This window comes from Corylus avellana, chromosome ca1 (genome assembly GCF_901000735.1).
Source record: "Corylus avellana chromosome ca1, CavTom2PMs-1.0".
In the NCBI taxonomy this organism is placed as follows: Eukaryota; Viridiplantae; Streptophyta; class Magnoliopsida; order Fagales; family Betulaceae; genus Corylus; species Corylus avellana.
In genome coordinates this window covers 39,581,057-39,598,853 of record NC_081541.1, presented here as the reverse complement: position 1 = coordinate 39,598,853, position 17,797 = coordinate 39,581,057, and the positions used below count along the sequence as shown (strand labels likewise).

The following is a 17,797-nucleotide window of genomic DNA, read 5'->3' as shown; positions in this document are numbered from 1 at the left end:
TGCTTCAACATTCTTCTGCTACTTTTTTCCCTGTATGGCCATAATGTTAATAATGACCAGGATGATAAGGACTTAGCAATATCATGAATAGATGAAAAAACCATTTAAAGGATTGAATTAACACTCAGCCAAAGAAAGTCCCAATCACTGACAAGTAAGTTTTATTTTCATTGAAAGGACTTCAAGGTTAACAAGACGTTTGAAGTGGACACTGCCTCGGTACCTAACATGTTAAATAAAGTGAAATCACAACCGTATCATAATTTCACTACGGAAACTTTTTAATTCAAAGTGCCAGCCAAGAACATGTTGTGGCTCAATGGAAACTGAAATCGGTTGAAAAGCTCTCCATAATTTTGGTGAAACATCAACATCAGTGCTGTGAAAAAATAAAAAATGAAAATCACAATAATATATATATATATACACACACACACTTGACTGTAGATGGATAAATCTGAGTAATCTCAACAATTTAGAATCTAGTCAAAATTCATAATCTTTCCAGCCTACCGAATGAACCAAAAGAGAGTGAAAGAGAGAGTAATGGTTAGATGAAAGCCCCATTATCTAAGTTTCAGCACCAAGAAAAGCTACCAATATACACAAACAATTAAGTAAATCACCAAATTGAAAATAAACAAATATAAAACCTGCAAATGTTGCAGGCGCGCAGCACACTAAATCAACCTTATTGGTCTTCTCTTGTAAATCTATCTTTATAGTTTGCTGTGAAATAATAATAATAATAATAATAATAATATATCTTGAGTTCTAAGCTGAAAAGGAAAATTAAAATTAAAAAAAAAAAAAAAAAAAAAAAACCACGACAAAAGAAACAAGATCCCTCATCTGTATATGGGGCTAACTTAAGTAAAGACAACAGTCACCAGATGCAGCAAAAACTTGTCACAAACAACAAGGTTTTGATCAAGAAGAAAGTAGGCCAACAGGTAAACAATTAACTTGGCTCTATATTTCTAGAGACGATGTTGGATATCTTCCAACTAGCAGATGTAGTATTCCGTCACTACAACCCAATAAATCATAGCAGTAGAGCTATCAAAACAAATACTAGAAATCTTGATCAAGATAAAATGATGAGTAATATACCTAAGCAATCGAAGATGCATGGAAGTTTGACTTTTCTTCTTGCTGAGGCGGATACCGCAAGTCTAACTCTGGGATGTGAGCAATCTTGGCCCAGTCCTCACCCGCTTCTCTCTTGCATCTTTGCAATCAGATGGGACACTTCTCAACTTTTAGCCTTCGTAAAGACGTTAGCCTACCCATTCCTTCGGGCAATGATGTCAAACTAGAGCATCCACCAATTTCAAGCACTTGAAGTGATGTGCATGTTGAGATCCACTCTGGTATAGCCGTCAAGTTTTCACAATTTGAAATCTCAAGCCTTTGTAGAGTGGTTGCATGTTGAAGCCACAATGGGAGACGCACTAATTTCGGAAGATGTGTAAACTCCAAAGAGAGAAGGCTCTTGTGGCCTTGCAATTGCATCTCATCTTCATCATTGGCTAGCTCAAGCTCATGGCAATTACAAAGATGTAGGTATTGAAGAGTAATGAGATGTTGTATACCTGGAGAGAGAGACTTTAATATATTGCAGTTCAATATCGTTAAAGACTCAAGAGAAGTGAGATTCTTCAACCACTCCTCTGGCAGAGTTTCTAGATCTGCAATGGATTTTAGTTTTATACACTTCAATTTTGAGAGAGGACTGGATGAAGATGAGGTTATTGTTGTTGACGTTGGGATTTGTTGTGCTTCCATATTCATCATCATTGTTTGTTGCAGTGGCTTCAAGCTTGCATTCCACAAGACCAACTCTCCTTCAAGATGTGGAAAAGTTGGCATGGAAGTCAACATACAACAATTCCAAATCTGTAATGTTGAAAGATGAGGAAATGATGGGAGTACAGGATGCTCTGTCATTGATGTTAACGCCGTTATTTCAACAGAATTATTATTATTACAACTGACCTCCACAGAAGAATCCCTCGTCTTCCACCACCCCTTGAGATTAGGGCACCGATAGAGACTCATTTCCTTGAGGGATGGGAAAAACGGTACTCGTGCTGATGAAGAAGAAGAGAACTCATCGCTAACTGATATGTACTCCATGGCATAAAGATGTTGAAGAGAAAGATACTTGAGAGAAGGCAGTTGACTCAATGGTGGTAGATATTGGCATTTCTCACAAAATAATAATTCAAATTTAACAAGATTTGTGAGTGACAAAAGCCAACTCGGAAGCCTTGAACCCTGATAATAATTTACTACAAGTTGTTTCAGATTTGGGTGCGGTTGAAAGTCTTCCAATGGCGCTTCATCATTCGCACACCGTAAACGCAAAGTATGAAGATGTTGTTTCTCCTTTAGATTTGCAACCTTATATTCTGACGCTACACCTTCCCCATGTCTCAGATATATAATTGATAACTCTCCTCTCAAGTTATTTAGACGATTTAGTTCTTTTAAACCACTGTTATACTTAGAGAGAGGATCCCAGTGGACCACAAATGTTGATAATGTCTGAAGATTAGTCAGTTGCCCCAATCCAAGTGGCATATAAGTCAAAGAAAGACATCCATCTATCTCAAGATGCCTGAGGTTGACTAATTTTTTAATGTCTCTTGGTAATTCTTCAAGCTCAGTACAATTGGAGAGTCTTAGTGTTTGCAAATTTTGCAACCTAGTTATAGAATTAGGCAACTTCTTCATCTTGGAGTTTTCAGAAAGATCACGATATCTTAAATGCTTCAACCTCCCGATCGAGCTCGGTACAAAATCAAGAAATTTGAGATGCAGATTCAAAAAGCGCAAGAACTTGAAACTTGAAAAAATTGCATTACAATCAATATTCCTTCGCCTCGATGGGTCAACGTAACCATCATCGAGGCAAAGAAATGTCCGTATCCTACTTGCATTACACAATGAAGAAATATCTATATCGTAACCACCAAATGATACGTGGCGAGTTTTCTCATCAATGTTTCTCTCCTTATCATCAAATGTGGTGATCAATGATCCTGCTACTGATAGAGCAAGATCATGTATGAGGTCATGTATTTTGAATCCAATTATGTTACCAAATGTATCCATTTCAGCTTCTTGAAAGAATGATCTCCAAAGTAAATCCATAAAATACTCATGGCCCACATCTTCCAAGCATTGGCTTTGATCCGTTAACTTGATGCACCCTTGTGCTATCCAAAGATTAATTAGCAATGATTTACGAATCCAGTAATCCTTTGGAAATAAACTACAATAAACAAAGCAATGCTTCAACTCTGAAGGAAGATGATCATAACTCAGCTTCAGAGTTGGTAAGATGTCATTTTCTTTCTGAGATATTTTTGAGAGTTCTTGTTTTTTAAAAGACAACCACTCTGTTTCAGGATTTTTGGAACCTAGTAAACCTCCAATTGTCCTTATGGCCAGTGGAACACCTAAACACTTCTCTAAGATCTCCCTCCCAAGTACTATGATGCTTGAATTCTCTGGCTCTTGTCCTTTCCCAAATGCCACTTGCTTAAATAAAGACCATGACGCATCTTCATCCAAACCCCTCAAGGAATATGATTGAACTGTCCCAGTAATCCTTGCAACACTTTCGTTGCGGGTAGTCACTAATATTCTACTGCCTCTTGCACCACCCACCAACAATTCTTTCAAGCGAGACCATTTTTCTTGATCCTCATTCCACACATCATCCAACACAAGTAAGTATTTCTTTCCATCGATTTTTCCTTTGAGATAACCTATCAATGTATCCATCTCAATAGTTTCTGTCTTCCTCTTTATTGCAGATTCTAAGATTTTTTCAGCAATATTTTTAACATCAAAGTTATCAGAGACACAAACCCACAGTTTTAGCTCAAAATGCTTTTCGATTTGCTCATCATTGAAAATGAGTTGAGCAAGTGTAGTCTTTCCTAATCCACCGATGCCAACAATTGGAAGGATTGAAACATTCTCTTCAACATTGGAGTTCACCAGACGGTCTATAATTGCCTTCTTATCATTTTTTCGACCAATAACTTTATCCACAGATACAAAAGAATGAGTGTTATCCCTCTCCCTATTCCTGACTCGTGTCTCTACTTGGCGCACCTTTAAGTGGAAATCCCTAGCAGCTGCGTTAATGGCATCTAACCTCTCTCTCATGGCCTTAATCTTATGGGCCTTTTTAAGACCATAGGCAAGCTGGTTTGATTTGGAAAAGAAAATGCGTACCTGTTTGACATTCTTATCATGGGTCATTATTTCCCTGCGCAGAGCTTCAGTAGAAACAGCATCCAGCAAGTCATCAGCATTATACATGGCATCTTCTAGCCTTCCGAGCCAACGTGCAACTGCATGATCACCTGCAGCATGCTTCTCCTCCGCATCCAGAAGCAAATCTTTGATTGTAGAAACGGTGTTGGCCAGTCTTTCAACCTCATCTTCGACACCCCAGAGCAGACCGATCTCTTTGGAAGCCGGTGAGCCCAAACTCTTGATGATTCCCTCGACAACAACGAAGAGAAGTCGTTCTGCCATTTCGCGAAGTATTGAGAATGAAGATGTGTTTGCTGTGAGTAGGAAACTGAAACTCTGTGCAATGTGATGATGGTGTATCCAACTCTCCCACTTTTTCCCCGAAAGAAAATGCTTAAATCGCTCCGTAGTATGCGACTTACGCTGCGCCATGTGCCACTTTTTCCCGCTGGAGAAGTCAAACCTCACCGATTCTTCCCGAAAATAATGCATCATGTTTTCAACTCTCTCACATACATTTTACATTTAACAATTGAGAATGCACTTTCTTATTTTATATATATATATAGACTTAAAAATAAGAAGTTGTAGTGTGAATGTGAGTTAGCTCACTCACGCCGACTCAAATGTTTACTTACCTCCTATTTTTTTTTTGAGTAATTAATTACCTCCTATTACTAGAGCATCATTGTCTAGAATACTTAATTAAAAAGTACATTTTTTTTTTACCTTGGCTACCAATTTTTCTATACACAATTTAATAAGTTCTCTATTCTCTTATCTACTTTTTTTCGGTGAACGTCACGATAGCGATGTTCATTCTATTCCCGTCTACTTGGCTTTTTACTGGTGTTCTAATATGAGCCACTAATTTTAACAAGGTTGAATGCCAAAAATTTAAAACTGAGTTACATACCCAATTGCACAATGAAACCATTGCCGATACCACTGAGAGTGATTGGTAAAAAGTTTTGACAGTAGAAATGAAAAAAAATTAATTGATGTGATATAAAGGTGAAACGTGTTTTGAATTTTTATGAGATAAAGTTGATGAAAATTGTTTGGTAATGTGAAAGAAAGAAGTTTTGACTTTTATTTTAGAGAAATAGGGAAATGGTTGCCAAACATAACCACAAGTACTAACTTGGCAGAGTGACAAATAAAGTAGGTTAATTCATAATTGATAAATCCTCATATCAAAATATGAGGTAGATAAATAAGGTATAATTGAGAGAAGAGTCATTCCATTTATCAACAAGACATTATCCTATTTGAGAAAATGGACTTTCCATTCATAAGCAAAGCGATTCCAAATAAAAGAGACCTTTCAAATTATCTTTATAACTCTAGAGTCAATGTGACAATAGACAAGTTTATATCACTACAAAAAAATAATTGGATTTTAGTGTTAACATTTTGTCATTGCTAATGACTTTTAGCAGCAAGGAGTCGTTGCTAATAAGTCGTCCCAAATGCTTGGTCGCTATTGGTTATCAATAACAAAAATAGTCTTCAGTCATAATTAGGGGTGAAATAGCGGTTGCGGTTAGCGGTTAGTGGCTAAAACCGCTAACCGCAACCGCCTAGGCGGTTAGTAAATTTTACTAACCGCCTCTGCTAACCGGGTAGCGGTTAACCGCCCGGTTAGCGGTTAACCGCTTTGGAATAACCGCTTTTTTTCTAACCGCTTTTTTGGGCTTTTTTTTGGGCTTTTTTCTTTGGACCGATTTTGGGCCGGTTTTGGGCTCACTTTAAACATTTTTTTTCTCATTTTAAACATATTTTTTTTCCCTTTTCATGGCATTTTAGCATTAAAAATTACTATATACCAAAATCTTGTTGGCCACCTTCTACAAATCTACACATCATATAATATACAAATAAAATTACAACAAAATCATCACTTCACTTGTAGTCTTATACATAAACTCACAAGCAAGTTCATAAACTCACACATAGAAATAAAATAAAACACAAACAAATTCATAAACTCACAAGCAACCAAAAAAACCAACATATATGGTTAAACTTGAAGCTTGAAGCCCATTTCAATCAACCAAAAAAAGTTCATAAACTCACGACTTATTGTTATTATATATATATATATATATATATATATATATATAATATAAATATATATTATATTTAAAAAAAAGCGGTTAGCGGTTAGCGGATTTTCAAAACCCACTAACCGCTAACCGCAACCGCCTAGGCGGTTAGCAGTTTTTACTAACCGCTTTCAAAGCGGTTAGGCGGTTAGGCGGTTAGCGGTTAACGGTTATAGCGGTTAACGGTTAGCGGTTGCGGTTAGGCGGTTTTAAATTTCACCCCTAGTCATAATGTTTAATGGCATGTGAATACAAGGTACTTATCCTCTTGATTTTCTGTCAACTCCTCTTTTGCTTCAAATAATCCTACAAAAGAAACATTACAATTATGACAGTTCAAAGCATGATATCAAGTATGATCTTGATTCAAGGATGTACGACACATTATAAAATTGATAAGTTAAACTTAGAGGATGGGTTTCACATTAAAATCATAGACAGTAATTAGTGCAGCCAAGGTGCATAAAATAATTCGATTATCTTCACAAACCTTTCTTGAAGTTTAAACTTTAAATAGTTTATTCAATTCAATTCTAATTGAAATTATCTTTTCTTCTTCCTTTCCTTCTTTTGAGTATAGCTTCTAAGCATGTGTTTTACCTTTTCCCTTGTTACCATAGAAAGATCTAAGCTAAGCATATCTACACCATTTTGCTGATGTATTTAGCAGTTAAAATAACCTTATCAAAGTACTGCACATTAATTTAACCAACTGTCACCAAAGAACACAATGATCCATCCAACACAGAATATATAATGGACACAAACCTTAATCAAGGGAACAACCAGGATTAGCAACTAGACGAGCACTTTTGACTTCCTCTCTCAAAAGCTCTGTCAAACCATATACACCTTCTTTCAGCATCCAGGTAATGAATTAATCACTTACATGAAGAATAAAGCAAAGAGTTAAAAAATCAAAATAAACCTAGAATGTTGATGTCAGAGTTTAATCTTTTGATACCATTTCCACACAACAAAAGGGGGAAAAAAAAGGATATCATATGCATTACATTTTTTTTTTTTTTTTTTTTTTTTTTTTTTCGAGTTAATATCATATGCGTTACTAAACAGCTATCATATGCATCACATTCACTAAGAAGGAAAAAATTCCAGGGGTACAAAAATTCTTAACACTTATTTTGAGTTGCAGGTTTAAAATGCATTGGCAGGGGAAAAAATATTGCCAATGCAAAGTTTACTGCATAAAGATCAGCAATCTTCAAACCCTTGGGAAGGGCTTTTATGATTTCCTGTGAATTAACAGATAATCATACAAATTAGTAAAAAAGAGATAAAGATTAAGAAATGCATTTCCACTTCAGAAACCTTCACGATCATACTTGCATCCAAGACACATGATAAAATAGATAGGTAGCTGGAAAGAAGATGGAAACAGGGCATTATGAGAATTGTCTACATTGAAGAAATTATATTAAACAGATTAATAAAACAAACTGCTGAAATTAACTCACTAACAAAGTTTTGCTACTTGGAGTCTTGGAACCATAGATGTATTGAAGAGGCCAAACCATGAGGCAGAGATGCCAACCAGCAATGCCATATTCTTCACAATGTGCTTCATTGATCTATGATAAAGGCTGAAGCCAGAAAACAACACAAAATACTGTCAGAGCAAAAACACAGTTGTGGCAACAGCTCTGATGGTTAAGCAGATATTACTTGACAAGAAATAACTAAGAAATCTCATCCATCTCTTTATGAGGCAACAGTCACCAGACGCAATAAAAACTGGTCTCATACAGCATGGTACTGAGTAAGACGAAAGCATGCCAAAAAACTAAACAATTAACTTGGCTCTTTATTTCTAGAGACAATGTGATGTTGAACGTCATCAAAGTAAATTTGGCAATTGCAAGGCCAACTTAACTTCATTATACTTGCAAAATCATCATTTGATACACTTATGTAAAACTTTTGCACATTGACAGTTAAAGTGCTAGGAAACATCTTGCTCACTACCATCATTTTAGAGGCACACTCTAGGATAACTCTTTTTCTCAAGAGTAATCCCGAAATATATGGTTCTTGAGCTTCATTAATCATTGGTAGACAGGTTGATGAGCTGCCAATTCAAAGCAAAAATACTCCTTCAATTTATGCATTAACAGAGGAAATTTTAGTCCCACAACTATAATCTCAATTATTTGGTAAAAAAAAAAAAAAAAAACTCTGTTCTTGAAAAGGCGTTGGCTAAGTTGCAAATACTATTCAATCTTATTTGTGAACGGGAAAACGACTAGCTAGACTGTACAAACTCATAAGGCTAGAGATGATTACTTGAAGTTTGCAGTTGCAGGAAATATGTACTATCTACTATTATCTTTTGCCATGTGATCACCATGAAATTTGTACCTGTAACCCAAGGTCTTGTGAATGGCAACCTTGGACAGTGGCTGCTCCCCAAAAGCTCAAGATCAAGTCCAGCCGAACCCATTTAATCATAGCAGTAGAGCTGTCAAAACAAATAGCAACCCCAGTCAACTCAAAGAATCCTTCTATGTATCTACTTTCAAATCCACTTACCAAATAAATTACCACCGCATATTTTTCTCGTCCTGGTCTTAAAAGATATATTTTTACTTTTTTTTTTTTTTTTTTTTTTCCTAAAACCATCAAATTCATAATCCTGAAGTATTAATTTGTCCAAATTCATTTACAAGAAAAGGATAGAGAGGGACAAGCTGTGGCGGTGAAGATCAAGCAGAAGCTGATCTTGCTCTAGCTCTCGTATGCCTCTTTCATTTGGCAATACTCCAAAATTAATAACAACGAGGCACCGAACCTTAATGGTTCTCTATGGCATTCTTCCAAACTTGTTGGGTTGTTTTGACCGGAGACATCATGAAGGTTTTTTGTGATTTCCATGCTAGTGGTAAGCTCGAGAAAAGCCTTAATGCTACATGCCTCGCCCTTATTCCAAAGGACTTTCACCCTATCAATCTAGTGGGTAGCATTTACAAGATTATTGCTAAGATTCTAGCAAACATGCCTAAGATGTTGTTGGAGAAAATTATTTCTAAGTCATAGAATGTGTTTATCCGAGGTAGGCAGATCCTAGATCCTATTCCTATTGCCAATGAATGCCTTGATAGTATATTGAGATTTGGAAAATCAGGGATTATTTGTAAAATGGACTTAGAAAAAGCTTATAATCATGTTAATTGGGATTTTCTATTGTACATGCTGAGAAGGTGCTGGTTTGGGAGAAAATGGTGCTCATGGGTGTGTTTCTTAGTTTTGGTGAACGGCTCTCCCACTAGCTTCTTTAGCAGCCCTCGTGGCTTGAGGCAAGGTAACCCTTTGTGTCATTTTCTGATTGTCATAGTGATGGAGGCATTGGATAAGATAATTTCAGCTGCAGTGAGTGGAGGCTTGTGGTCTAGCTTCTTTGTGGGGACTGGATTGGTATCTCCCATCTTATATTTGCAAATGGCACATTGCTTTTCTGTGGGACTGACCCAAATCATCTTCGCAATTTACAAAGCTTGTTCTTATGTTTTGAAGTTGTGTCAAATTTGAAGGCAAACTTAGTCAAGTCGGAATTGGTTCCAGTGAGAAATGTTGATTATGTGGCAGGGTTGGCTGGGATTCTGGGTTGTGAGGTTGCATCTCTGCCCTTAAAGTATCTTTGTCTTCCGTTGGGGCTTCCTACAAGGCCAAATATATTTGAGACAATGTTATTGAGATGATTGAAAGTCAGCTAGCTAGTTGGAAAATGTTGTACTTGTTTAAGGGTGGTAGGGTTACCCTTATCAAGAGCATCTTATCCAACTTACTTACGTACTTCATGTCCCTCTTTCCTCTCCATACGAGTGTTGTAAACCGTATTAAGAAGTGTCAACGTGATTTCTTATAGGATGGACTTGGTGAAGATCTCAAATATTACCTGGTGAGTTGGTCCAAGGTTTGTACACTGATTTCTATGGGAGGGTTGGGGGATAGGAACTTGCAGAGCTTTAATCATGCTTCTTAGGTAAATGGATTTGGTGCTATGGATTTGAGAAAGAGGCTTGGCGGAGAGTGGTGGTGGACTCTAAATATAGCAGTTTATGAGAAGGGTGGTGTTCTAGTGAGCTTGTTGGGGGCATATGGGTGGGTATATGGAAGAATACTAGGAAGGTTTGGGGAAAATTTTGTAGTCATACCAGATTTGAAGTGGAAGTTGGCTTTAAGGTTAAATTCTGGCATGATCTCTGGTGTGGGGATGTGGCCCTTAAGAAAGCCTTTTCTGTTTTATTCGGTATTGCTTGCACAAAGGATGCTTATGTTGCGGCTCAAGTGAATTTTTTTGGTAGTTCCATTCAATAGAACATGAGCTTTGTTAGAGCGGCTCATGATTGGGAGGTAGATGTCTTTACCTCGTTTTTCAGTATTTAGTAAGAATGAGAAGGGAAGGGGACAAACTGTGATGGATCACTTCCAAAAGAGGGTTGTTTGGTGTTAAATTCTTCTATAGTGTCATGGGTTGTAATGATGGTCTTTGTTTCCCTTGGATGGGTGTCGACTAAGGTCCCGTTGATGGTGGCCTTTTTTGTTTGGTCGGCAGCCCGTGGAAAGATCTTTACCATGGAAATCTCTGGAAGCAGCACATCATTGTAGTTGATATGTGTAAAAGGAATGGGGAGAACGTGGACCTCCTTCTTCATTGTGAGGTTGTTTATGCCATTTGTAATGTTTTCTTTTGTCGATTTGGGCACTCTTGGGTTATACCTAGATGAGTAGTCGACTAATATGCTTATTGGTAGACTGCTGACAGCACTTGGAGTGCTGCTGTGTGGAAGATGATGCCTTCATACCTTTTGTGGTGTCTATGGAGGGAATAAAATAATAGAATCTTTGAGGACCATAAGAGGGTTTTGGAAGAGATTAAATCTTTATTTTTCAACACCTTGTATCTTTAGACAATTGCATTTGTTTTTCCTTTGGTGATTAGCTATCATGATTTTTGGGTTCTTTTTGCTTCTACTAGCTAGGTGGCTTCTTTTGTATACCTCATGTTTACCTGGGGGCAATTTACGCTTTTAATAAAGTTTCGATTATTTATCAAAAAAAAGTTTACGGAAACATAGATTGGAGAGCTTCATGAAATTTTCTGCCAGTAAGAACCAATGAAAAGTTGTTGATGCTTCAGTCTTTTTCTTTTTCACTTTTTTTCTGTATGGTTGATTGTCACTTTATTATGTTGATAGCTATAATTGTTTCAGGGCAAACATAGTCAGTTTGATATTTTCTTCAAGTTTGCTGTATGAATTTAACATATGGTGACCATAAATTTTGAGACAATGTGGCAGAAGCTGCTATTGAGGAGGTTGTAATGGTGGTACCAGATGTCCTTATAAGGCATAGTTGTCTTGCAATTTCTATTCTTCAACAACCAGGTCATAGGCTCATTGTGTTTTTTTTCTTAATCATGCATGTCTCTGTGTTCCAGTTTTGACAACCTGAAAAATTTGTACTTTATGCCTGCAATTAACATTATAATATAACTGATTTTGAGGGATTAGGTGTGACACTTGAATCTAGTACAAATTTATAAAGACAGCTGGTGATGACTCTGTCATCTAAATATTGCATGTTAGGAAAATTCAAAATTGGAGGTCGTGGAATTTAATGGACCTAGCAGGTGGGCATTGGAACCATTGGTATAGTTAAATGACATGCTACTCGAAGAGTTGTTATTATAGTCAGGAGCTACTATAGGCAAAGCATCTACTACTCTAGGATTGGGGCAATAGCCTGGGCTTTCTCTGTGGGTGTCCTCCTTAAAAGCTATTCATTTTGTGCTCTAGCTAGGAAGTGGTGTCTTAGTAACCCCTCCTCCATTTCTGCTTCAAGTCAGGTCAAATTATAAATGCTGATCATTGGAGAAATTGAAGTGGGGGTTGCTTCTAGGTTGTTGCGCAGATAATTATTGGGAGTATATCCATATAATATAACACCAATGGTTGTTTTTTCATACTTCTGCAGTGGCTAATATGATTTCAGTTAATTTAGATTAAGTTTTCATCCTTGGAATAGGCTTATAGACCTCTTATCATAGGAAAAAGAGAGATTATTACTCAAATACAAGAATTTAATAAATGAAAGTCACAGTTGTGCCTGGGTGATTTAGCTTTTACTGTATCTTTGAAAAACACATTAGCTTTTAGACCCCATGCTCTTAGCTTTTGCCTATAATAGGTCATTTCTAATCTTAGCCAGCTGTCTTATAGCGACAACAAGATACAGACAAAACTCATGTTAAATTTGTTCTGGAATTCAGGTTGCTTGTAAGATGTGGTCAAAGACAAACTCAATAGTGTCAGGAACTCACTAATGCTGTGAAAGTTTTTTTGTCTTACACCTTATATAAATCCTTTACGTCGCGAGATGTTAGGTTCCCAGACTGCAGTAATTAAAAGGACAATTTCTTACATAAGTTGATTAATGGATAGGATAATGGGGTACCATGGATTAGGCATTATGTACTATCTATCTTGAAAAAGTTGTTGCTAAGGTTCAAACAGGCAGCTGGCGCAGTTGTTAATTATCTTCTTGGGAATATCTTTTGTTTTAATTGAAGTTTGTTTGATGCTTTTCTGTTTCTATGCTTGATTATTGTCAATTCTCCTCCAATACAATTGATTGATTACCTTGTATTTTTGTGTTCAATGTATTTTTCTTCAGGAGTGGTCTATGATTTCCAACTTGACCGAGGAGAAAGCTTCTGCTTTGCAACGAAATCAGAAACTACATCAGGAACTGGTATCGGTTTTGTTTGTACATTATATAGTATCAATTATCTTTTACACTCCCGTGGTTTTTCAATAAATTCATAATTGTATTGCTCGCGTCCAATGTTACCTAGTGATTCTATGTGATTTGTCTTGTTAGTTGCGCAAATTAACTGATTTCAATAGAAGGCCGTATATTGACTGTTTGATCAGCCCTCTTTCTTTTTGGGGCTTGAGGCTTGCAATGAAACATGCATTCTTGATTGAAAGTTTATGCAGAAGTCAAATGGAAAAGAAATTTGTTCTTCTACAAATGCTTTTCTTTTTAACCAGTTCTACAAATTTGTTCTTCTCAGTCTTGTCTTTCAATAAATTTTGTGATTTCTGCTTGCTATACCTTGTCATAATAATGTCATAACTATATTTGACAGGATCTGCTGAGAAAAGAAATTAGCAAAAGTCGTGCTGGTGGCCTCTCTCTATTTGTTGTGGTGCTGGTTGGTCTGCTTGGCGTCCTGTTTGGCTACCTTGTCAAGTAAACGCAGAAACTACATATCAGGCAACCTTTTGTTTTGTTAGCTGGGTGTTGGAATCAACATTATTGATGCTTCTGATCTTCCTAAGACTTTTTTTTAGGACTTTTCTCCTTTTAGGGTGTAAATTATAGCCTCTTATTATTGTATTTTGAGATATGAATGATGGATTTATCCAAAGTCCTAAGAACTTTTTCGGTTGAAAGGTGGGTTAGATGGGCTCGGCTTATTGTAAACCTAATACATATTGATGCTTGGTGTTTTTTCAGTCTCTTGAGTGTGATTTCCCTTTTTACTGATATTTTTCTTTATTTACTGAGAATGAAAATAATGGGCAGTTAAATACAATCAATTTCCAATAGATATATGCATATATATAAAGAGAGTACCGGTTGATATTTTCTCATAGTTAGGAGCATCTTTAGTCTAATAGTAAGGCTAAAAACTACATTTTTATTTCATCACTATTTTACAATGTTGATGTGCCAGTCTCAAGACTCAACCGATCTTTAGACGGTCATCGTTAAAAGTAAATAAATATTCTAGAGTTGGTTGTGATTATCATATCAGTATCGTGGGATATTTGTGGGATAAAAATGTGGTATATATATTGGTATAGGCCGAGCTTCTTTTTCATTATGTTCTCTTTTGATTGCTCTCTCCCATTGGGGTTTTATCATGAACCGAATTGTATTCATTCGATTGTAGAAAATGAATTATTTGCTAAATATCATGAATATCCTTCATCTTTCAAGAGTTCTTGTTGAGTTTGCTGGTCAATCTCTGGTGAAATGGAGGAGGAGAAGGAGAAGCCGTAGGCAACTAGTGGTTACATGGGCTATTCATAATTATCAAAAGATTGATCTAAAATATTGCTCTTATTCTCTAAAGTTGATATAAGGGAAAATTACAATTTACCCCCCCAAAGTTGACAGCGTTTTTCAATTCGAACACCAAAGTTTCAATTTTTGCAATTCACCCCCCCAAAGTTCCAAATTTTTACAATTTGACCAATTGTATCAAAAACTTTCCCATATTGCCCCTAATTTTTATTTTTTTATTTTTGATAAAAAAATTTTAAAAAAATTCGGGGTGGCTATGCCTTCTGGCCATTTTTGCACCCCCAAATTTGTTTTTTTGTTTTTTTTTTTTTTTTTTTTCATAAAAAATAAAAATCAGGGGTAGTATGGGAATTTTAGGATAATATTGGTCGAATTGAAAAAAAAAATGGAACTTTGTGAGGGTGAATTGCAAAAATTGAAACTTTGATGTTCGAATTGAAAAACACTGTCAACTTTGAGGGAGTAAACTGTAATTTTCCCTAAATATAATGGATAATATATAATTTAGTTAGTTTGTTTTTTAACACTTACGAGGATGTGGATAGGTAGTGTAAATAGTCTTCAATATAAATGCTTAGATCCCATATAAATAGTCTTATTCAATCAAGAAGAAAGCCAAGTTATTATAAAAAATGACATTTAACTCCTACTCAAATATTTGATCATCCACTTCATTTTGCTTGATATTGAAATTAGCTATTACATGGTTAGGATTTAATGTTGTTTCATCTAACAATTTAAATGATGCCACATTATTTAAACTTTTTGAATGACTTGCCAACAAATTTATCACCTGACACTAAATCTCAACCATAAAATAACTTACTCAATTTCACTTGAAATAGAGCAGATCCTATTGCCTGTGTGAAGGCTTAATAAGTTACCACTTAAATAACTATAACCTATCTTTTTGGGTCAGTGTGACCCATTTGGCCAATAAGTAAAAGAAGAAAAAGAGGAGAAAAAAAAAGAAAAAAAGAAAAAAAGAAAAGAGATAGAGATAATAAACTGATGGTTTAAAGGGTGATCACACCATAACTAGTGTGGTCATTCCCATAGCCAATCACAACCTTCCATAGAGGTTATGATAGAGTGACAAGTTGTGACTCTTGATGAAGAGTCATATTCAAACTCTATAAATAGAGTTTGATAATGAGATGAACGTACGTCAGTTTTTCATTTTCTCATTATCATGTTGCTTTTGTCCTCCATTGGATATCCACCCTAACGGGAGATTCCTACAAACAAGATCATACGTTCAACATATTTCAACAGTGGTATCAGAGCGTTAAGGTTATGGAAGACAAAGAAGAAAAACAAGATTCTGATGAAGAAAATAGAGAGTACATGAGGGAAATTCTGCAAACCATCAACAGACAAAGTCTAGGATTGACATCTTCTGTGGCGTTTTACAATTTACATTTGATCATCTCGAACCCACATGAAGAACTACTCAAAGTTACTGTTGGTGGATCAAAATTTACGGGAGATTTTGAAACTTTGAAGAAATGCTATTTACTGGAACAAAAATACTGGAAGGAATTCTTTGCAACTCCATTTGATGCATCTCCTTCGGTGGATCTTCAAAGCCAAAATTCTCCTCCTCCCGGTTTTGATGTCGTTGGTGAATCATCCCCAACCAAAGGTGCGGTTTCTGGTTCTTCTTGGAAAGAAAATAATTTTTGGGAAGAAAATAATTCTAGGGTTGATGAAATTAAAAATTCTGATTTTTTAGAAAATAATTCTGTAATTTTTTCTGAAAAAAAATCGCTGTTTTGGGAGTTTTTCTGCAGATAAAACCACTGTTGATCAAAACTACACCGTTTTGATCAACAGTGAAAGGGGAAAGGAGCCCCCTGCGTCAGGTATCCCAAACGGCGCCGTTCCATTTAATTGGAACGACGCCGTTCAAGCGTCTGACCCAGGGGCGCGCATTACAGCCCCCCGAAACGACGCCGTTTCGGCGTCTCCAGAGGGGCGCGCCCCATCATCTCCAAACGGCGTCGTTCCCTTTCAAAGGAACGACGCCGTTTCGTTCTCAGCAGAGAACGTCTACAGTCCCATAAGGGACGACGTCGTTTCACACCGAAATGACGCCAAAATTCGAACTCTCGAGCAGGCGCGTAAAAAAAGACATGACGTCGTTTTGGATAATTCCAAAAACGACACCGTTTCGGATTTTCAAAACCCGACCCAAGAAGTGACCCGAACCGGGCTCAAGTGGAAGCATACGGCCCGAAAATCCGTACTGAGAGCCCAAGCCCAAGCAAAAAGGGCCTAAGCCCAATCGGGTCAAGCCCATTTTCAGCCCAGTACAATCGGGTCAGAACCGACCCGAGACCCGAATTGCTACAAGGAGCCCCGATTTGACCCAGAGGTCCGATCTGACCCGGAGTGCCGATCCGACCCGGAGTGCCGATCCAGCCTGCGTTTTCAACCCACCTCGCGCCCGCAGTTCAACCCACCACGCGCCAGACCTATGCAGCGCGTGACAGGCGCGTGGCACGCCCGAACACCCGGCCCGCCCAATTCCGGTGGGATCCGACCCGGTTCTGCTCAATAGTACCGAAAATTTTACCATTTTCGACCTCCAGGTAGTTTTTTGACCCGTTCTCACTCATTATAGCTCCGATTTAACTCATTTCAAAGGCATTGGAAAGCTAATTTAAGGGGCAAGAGTATTACAGGGTTTTCAAATTATAATTCCCAAAAATATAATTGGGAAAGGGGTGAGTCTTCTCATCAAAGTTAGAGGCAATCTAATCGGAGGTTTTTTCGTTCGTGTTGGCTGTCACCTACAGAGCATAAGGAAGTGGAGTTCACAGTACCAGATTTGGCTCAATCTGAGATTTCAAGTGATAGATGCTTGAGGGGTCCACGTCCTTTGAGGATCATAAGGACAGTTGAGCAAAGTCCAAGGGATTTGTGGCCAATGGGCAATAATCGATACACACTTCCACCAAGAGGTGACCAGTTCATACCGGTAGTTCCAAACCGTCCGTATTACAGGGCTTGCATGAATGATTATCAGGCAAGGCTGACCTATCCTAGAGACGACTGATCTAAAAAAAAAAATAAATAAATAAATAAACTTATCTATTTTTATTTGTTTATCGGTTTGTAATAACTTAGAAGTACATTTTTAATTTTTTCTGTTGGTGTGTATGTATGTAATATCTGATACATTACAGTTATAGTAAACAAATATTAGTATTTATATTAAGTTTATCGTATCCACATTATAAAATGGCTATTAAAAGCGGTATAGATTCCTCAAAGGTCGAAAGCCTTAATGGAAT

At 36.9% G+C, this 17,797-nt stretch overlaps 3 protein-coding genes across 5 annotated transcripts in view; all 3 read right to left on the bottom strand.

Moving 5' to 3' along the window:
* Nucleotides 1-4,773, bottom strand: part of LOC132172045 (putative disease resistance protein RGA4) — a 6,545-nt gene extending 1,772 nt beyond the window's left edge. Inside the window, exon 1 of the mRNA XM_059583478.1 lies at nt 1,290-4,773. Coding sequence (XP_059439461.1) covers nt 1,290-4,773 — 3,484 coding nt within the window. The remainder of the gene's footprint in view (nt 1-1,289) is intronic.
* LOC132162475 (disease resistance protein RGA2-like) overlaps nt 1-17,797 on the bottom strand; it is a 67,823-nt gene that overhangs the window by 6,244 nt on the left and 43,782 nt on the right. The window contains exon 3 of one of the 2 annotated variants that reach the window (XM_059572716.1): nt 1-30. The exons of the other annotated variant lie outside the window; for it this stretch is intronic. The gene's annotated coding sequence lies outside the window, so the exon portion shown is untranslated. The remainder of the gene's footprint in view (nt 31-17,797) is intronic. 2 annotated transcript variants of the gene reach the window in all.
* LOC132162444 (putative disease resistance protein RGA4) overlaps nt 1-17,797 on the bottom strand; it is a 54,723-nt gene that overhangs the window by 6,962 nt on the left and 29,964 nt on the right. The window lies entirely within an intron of this gene.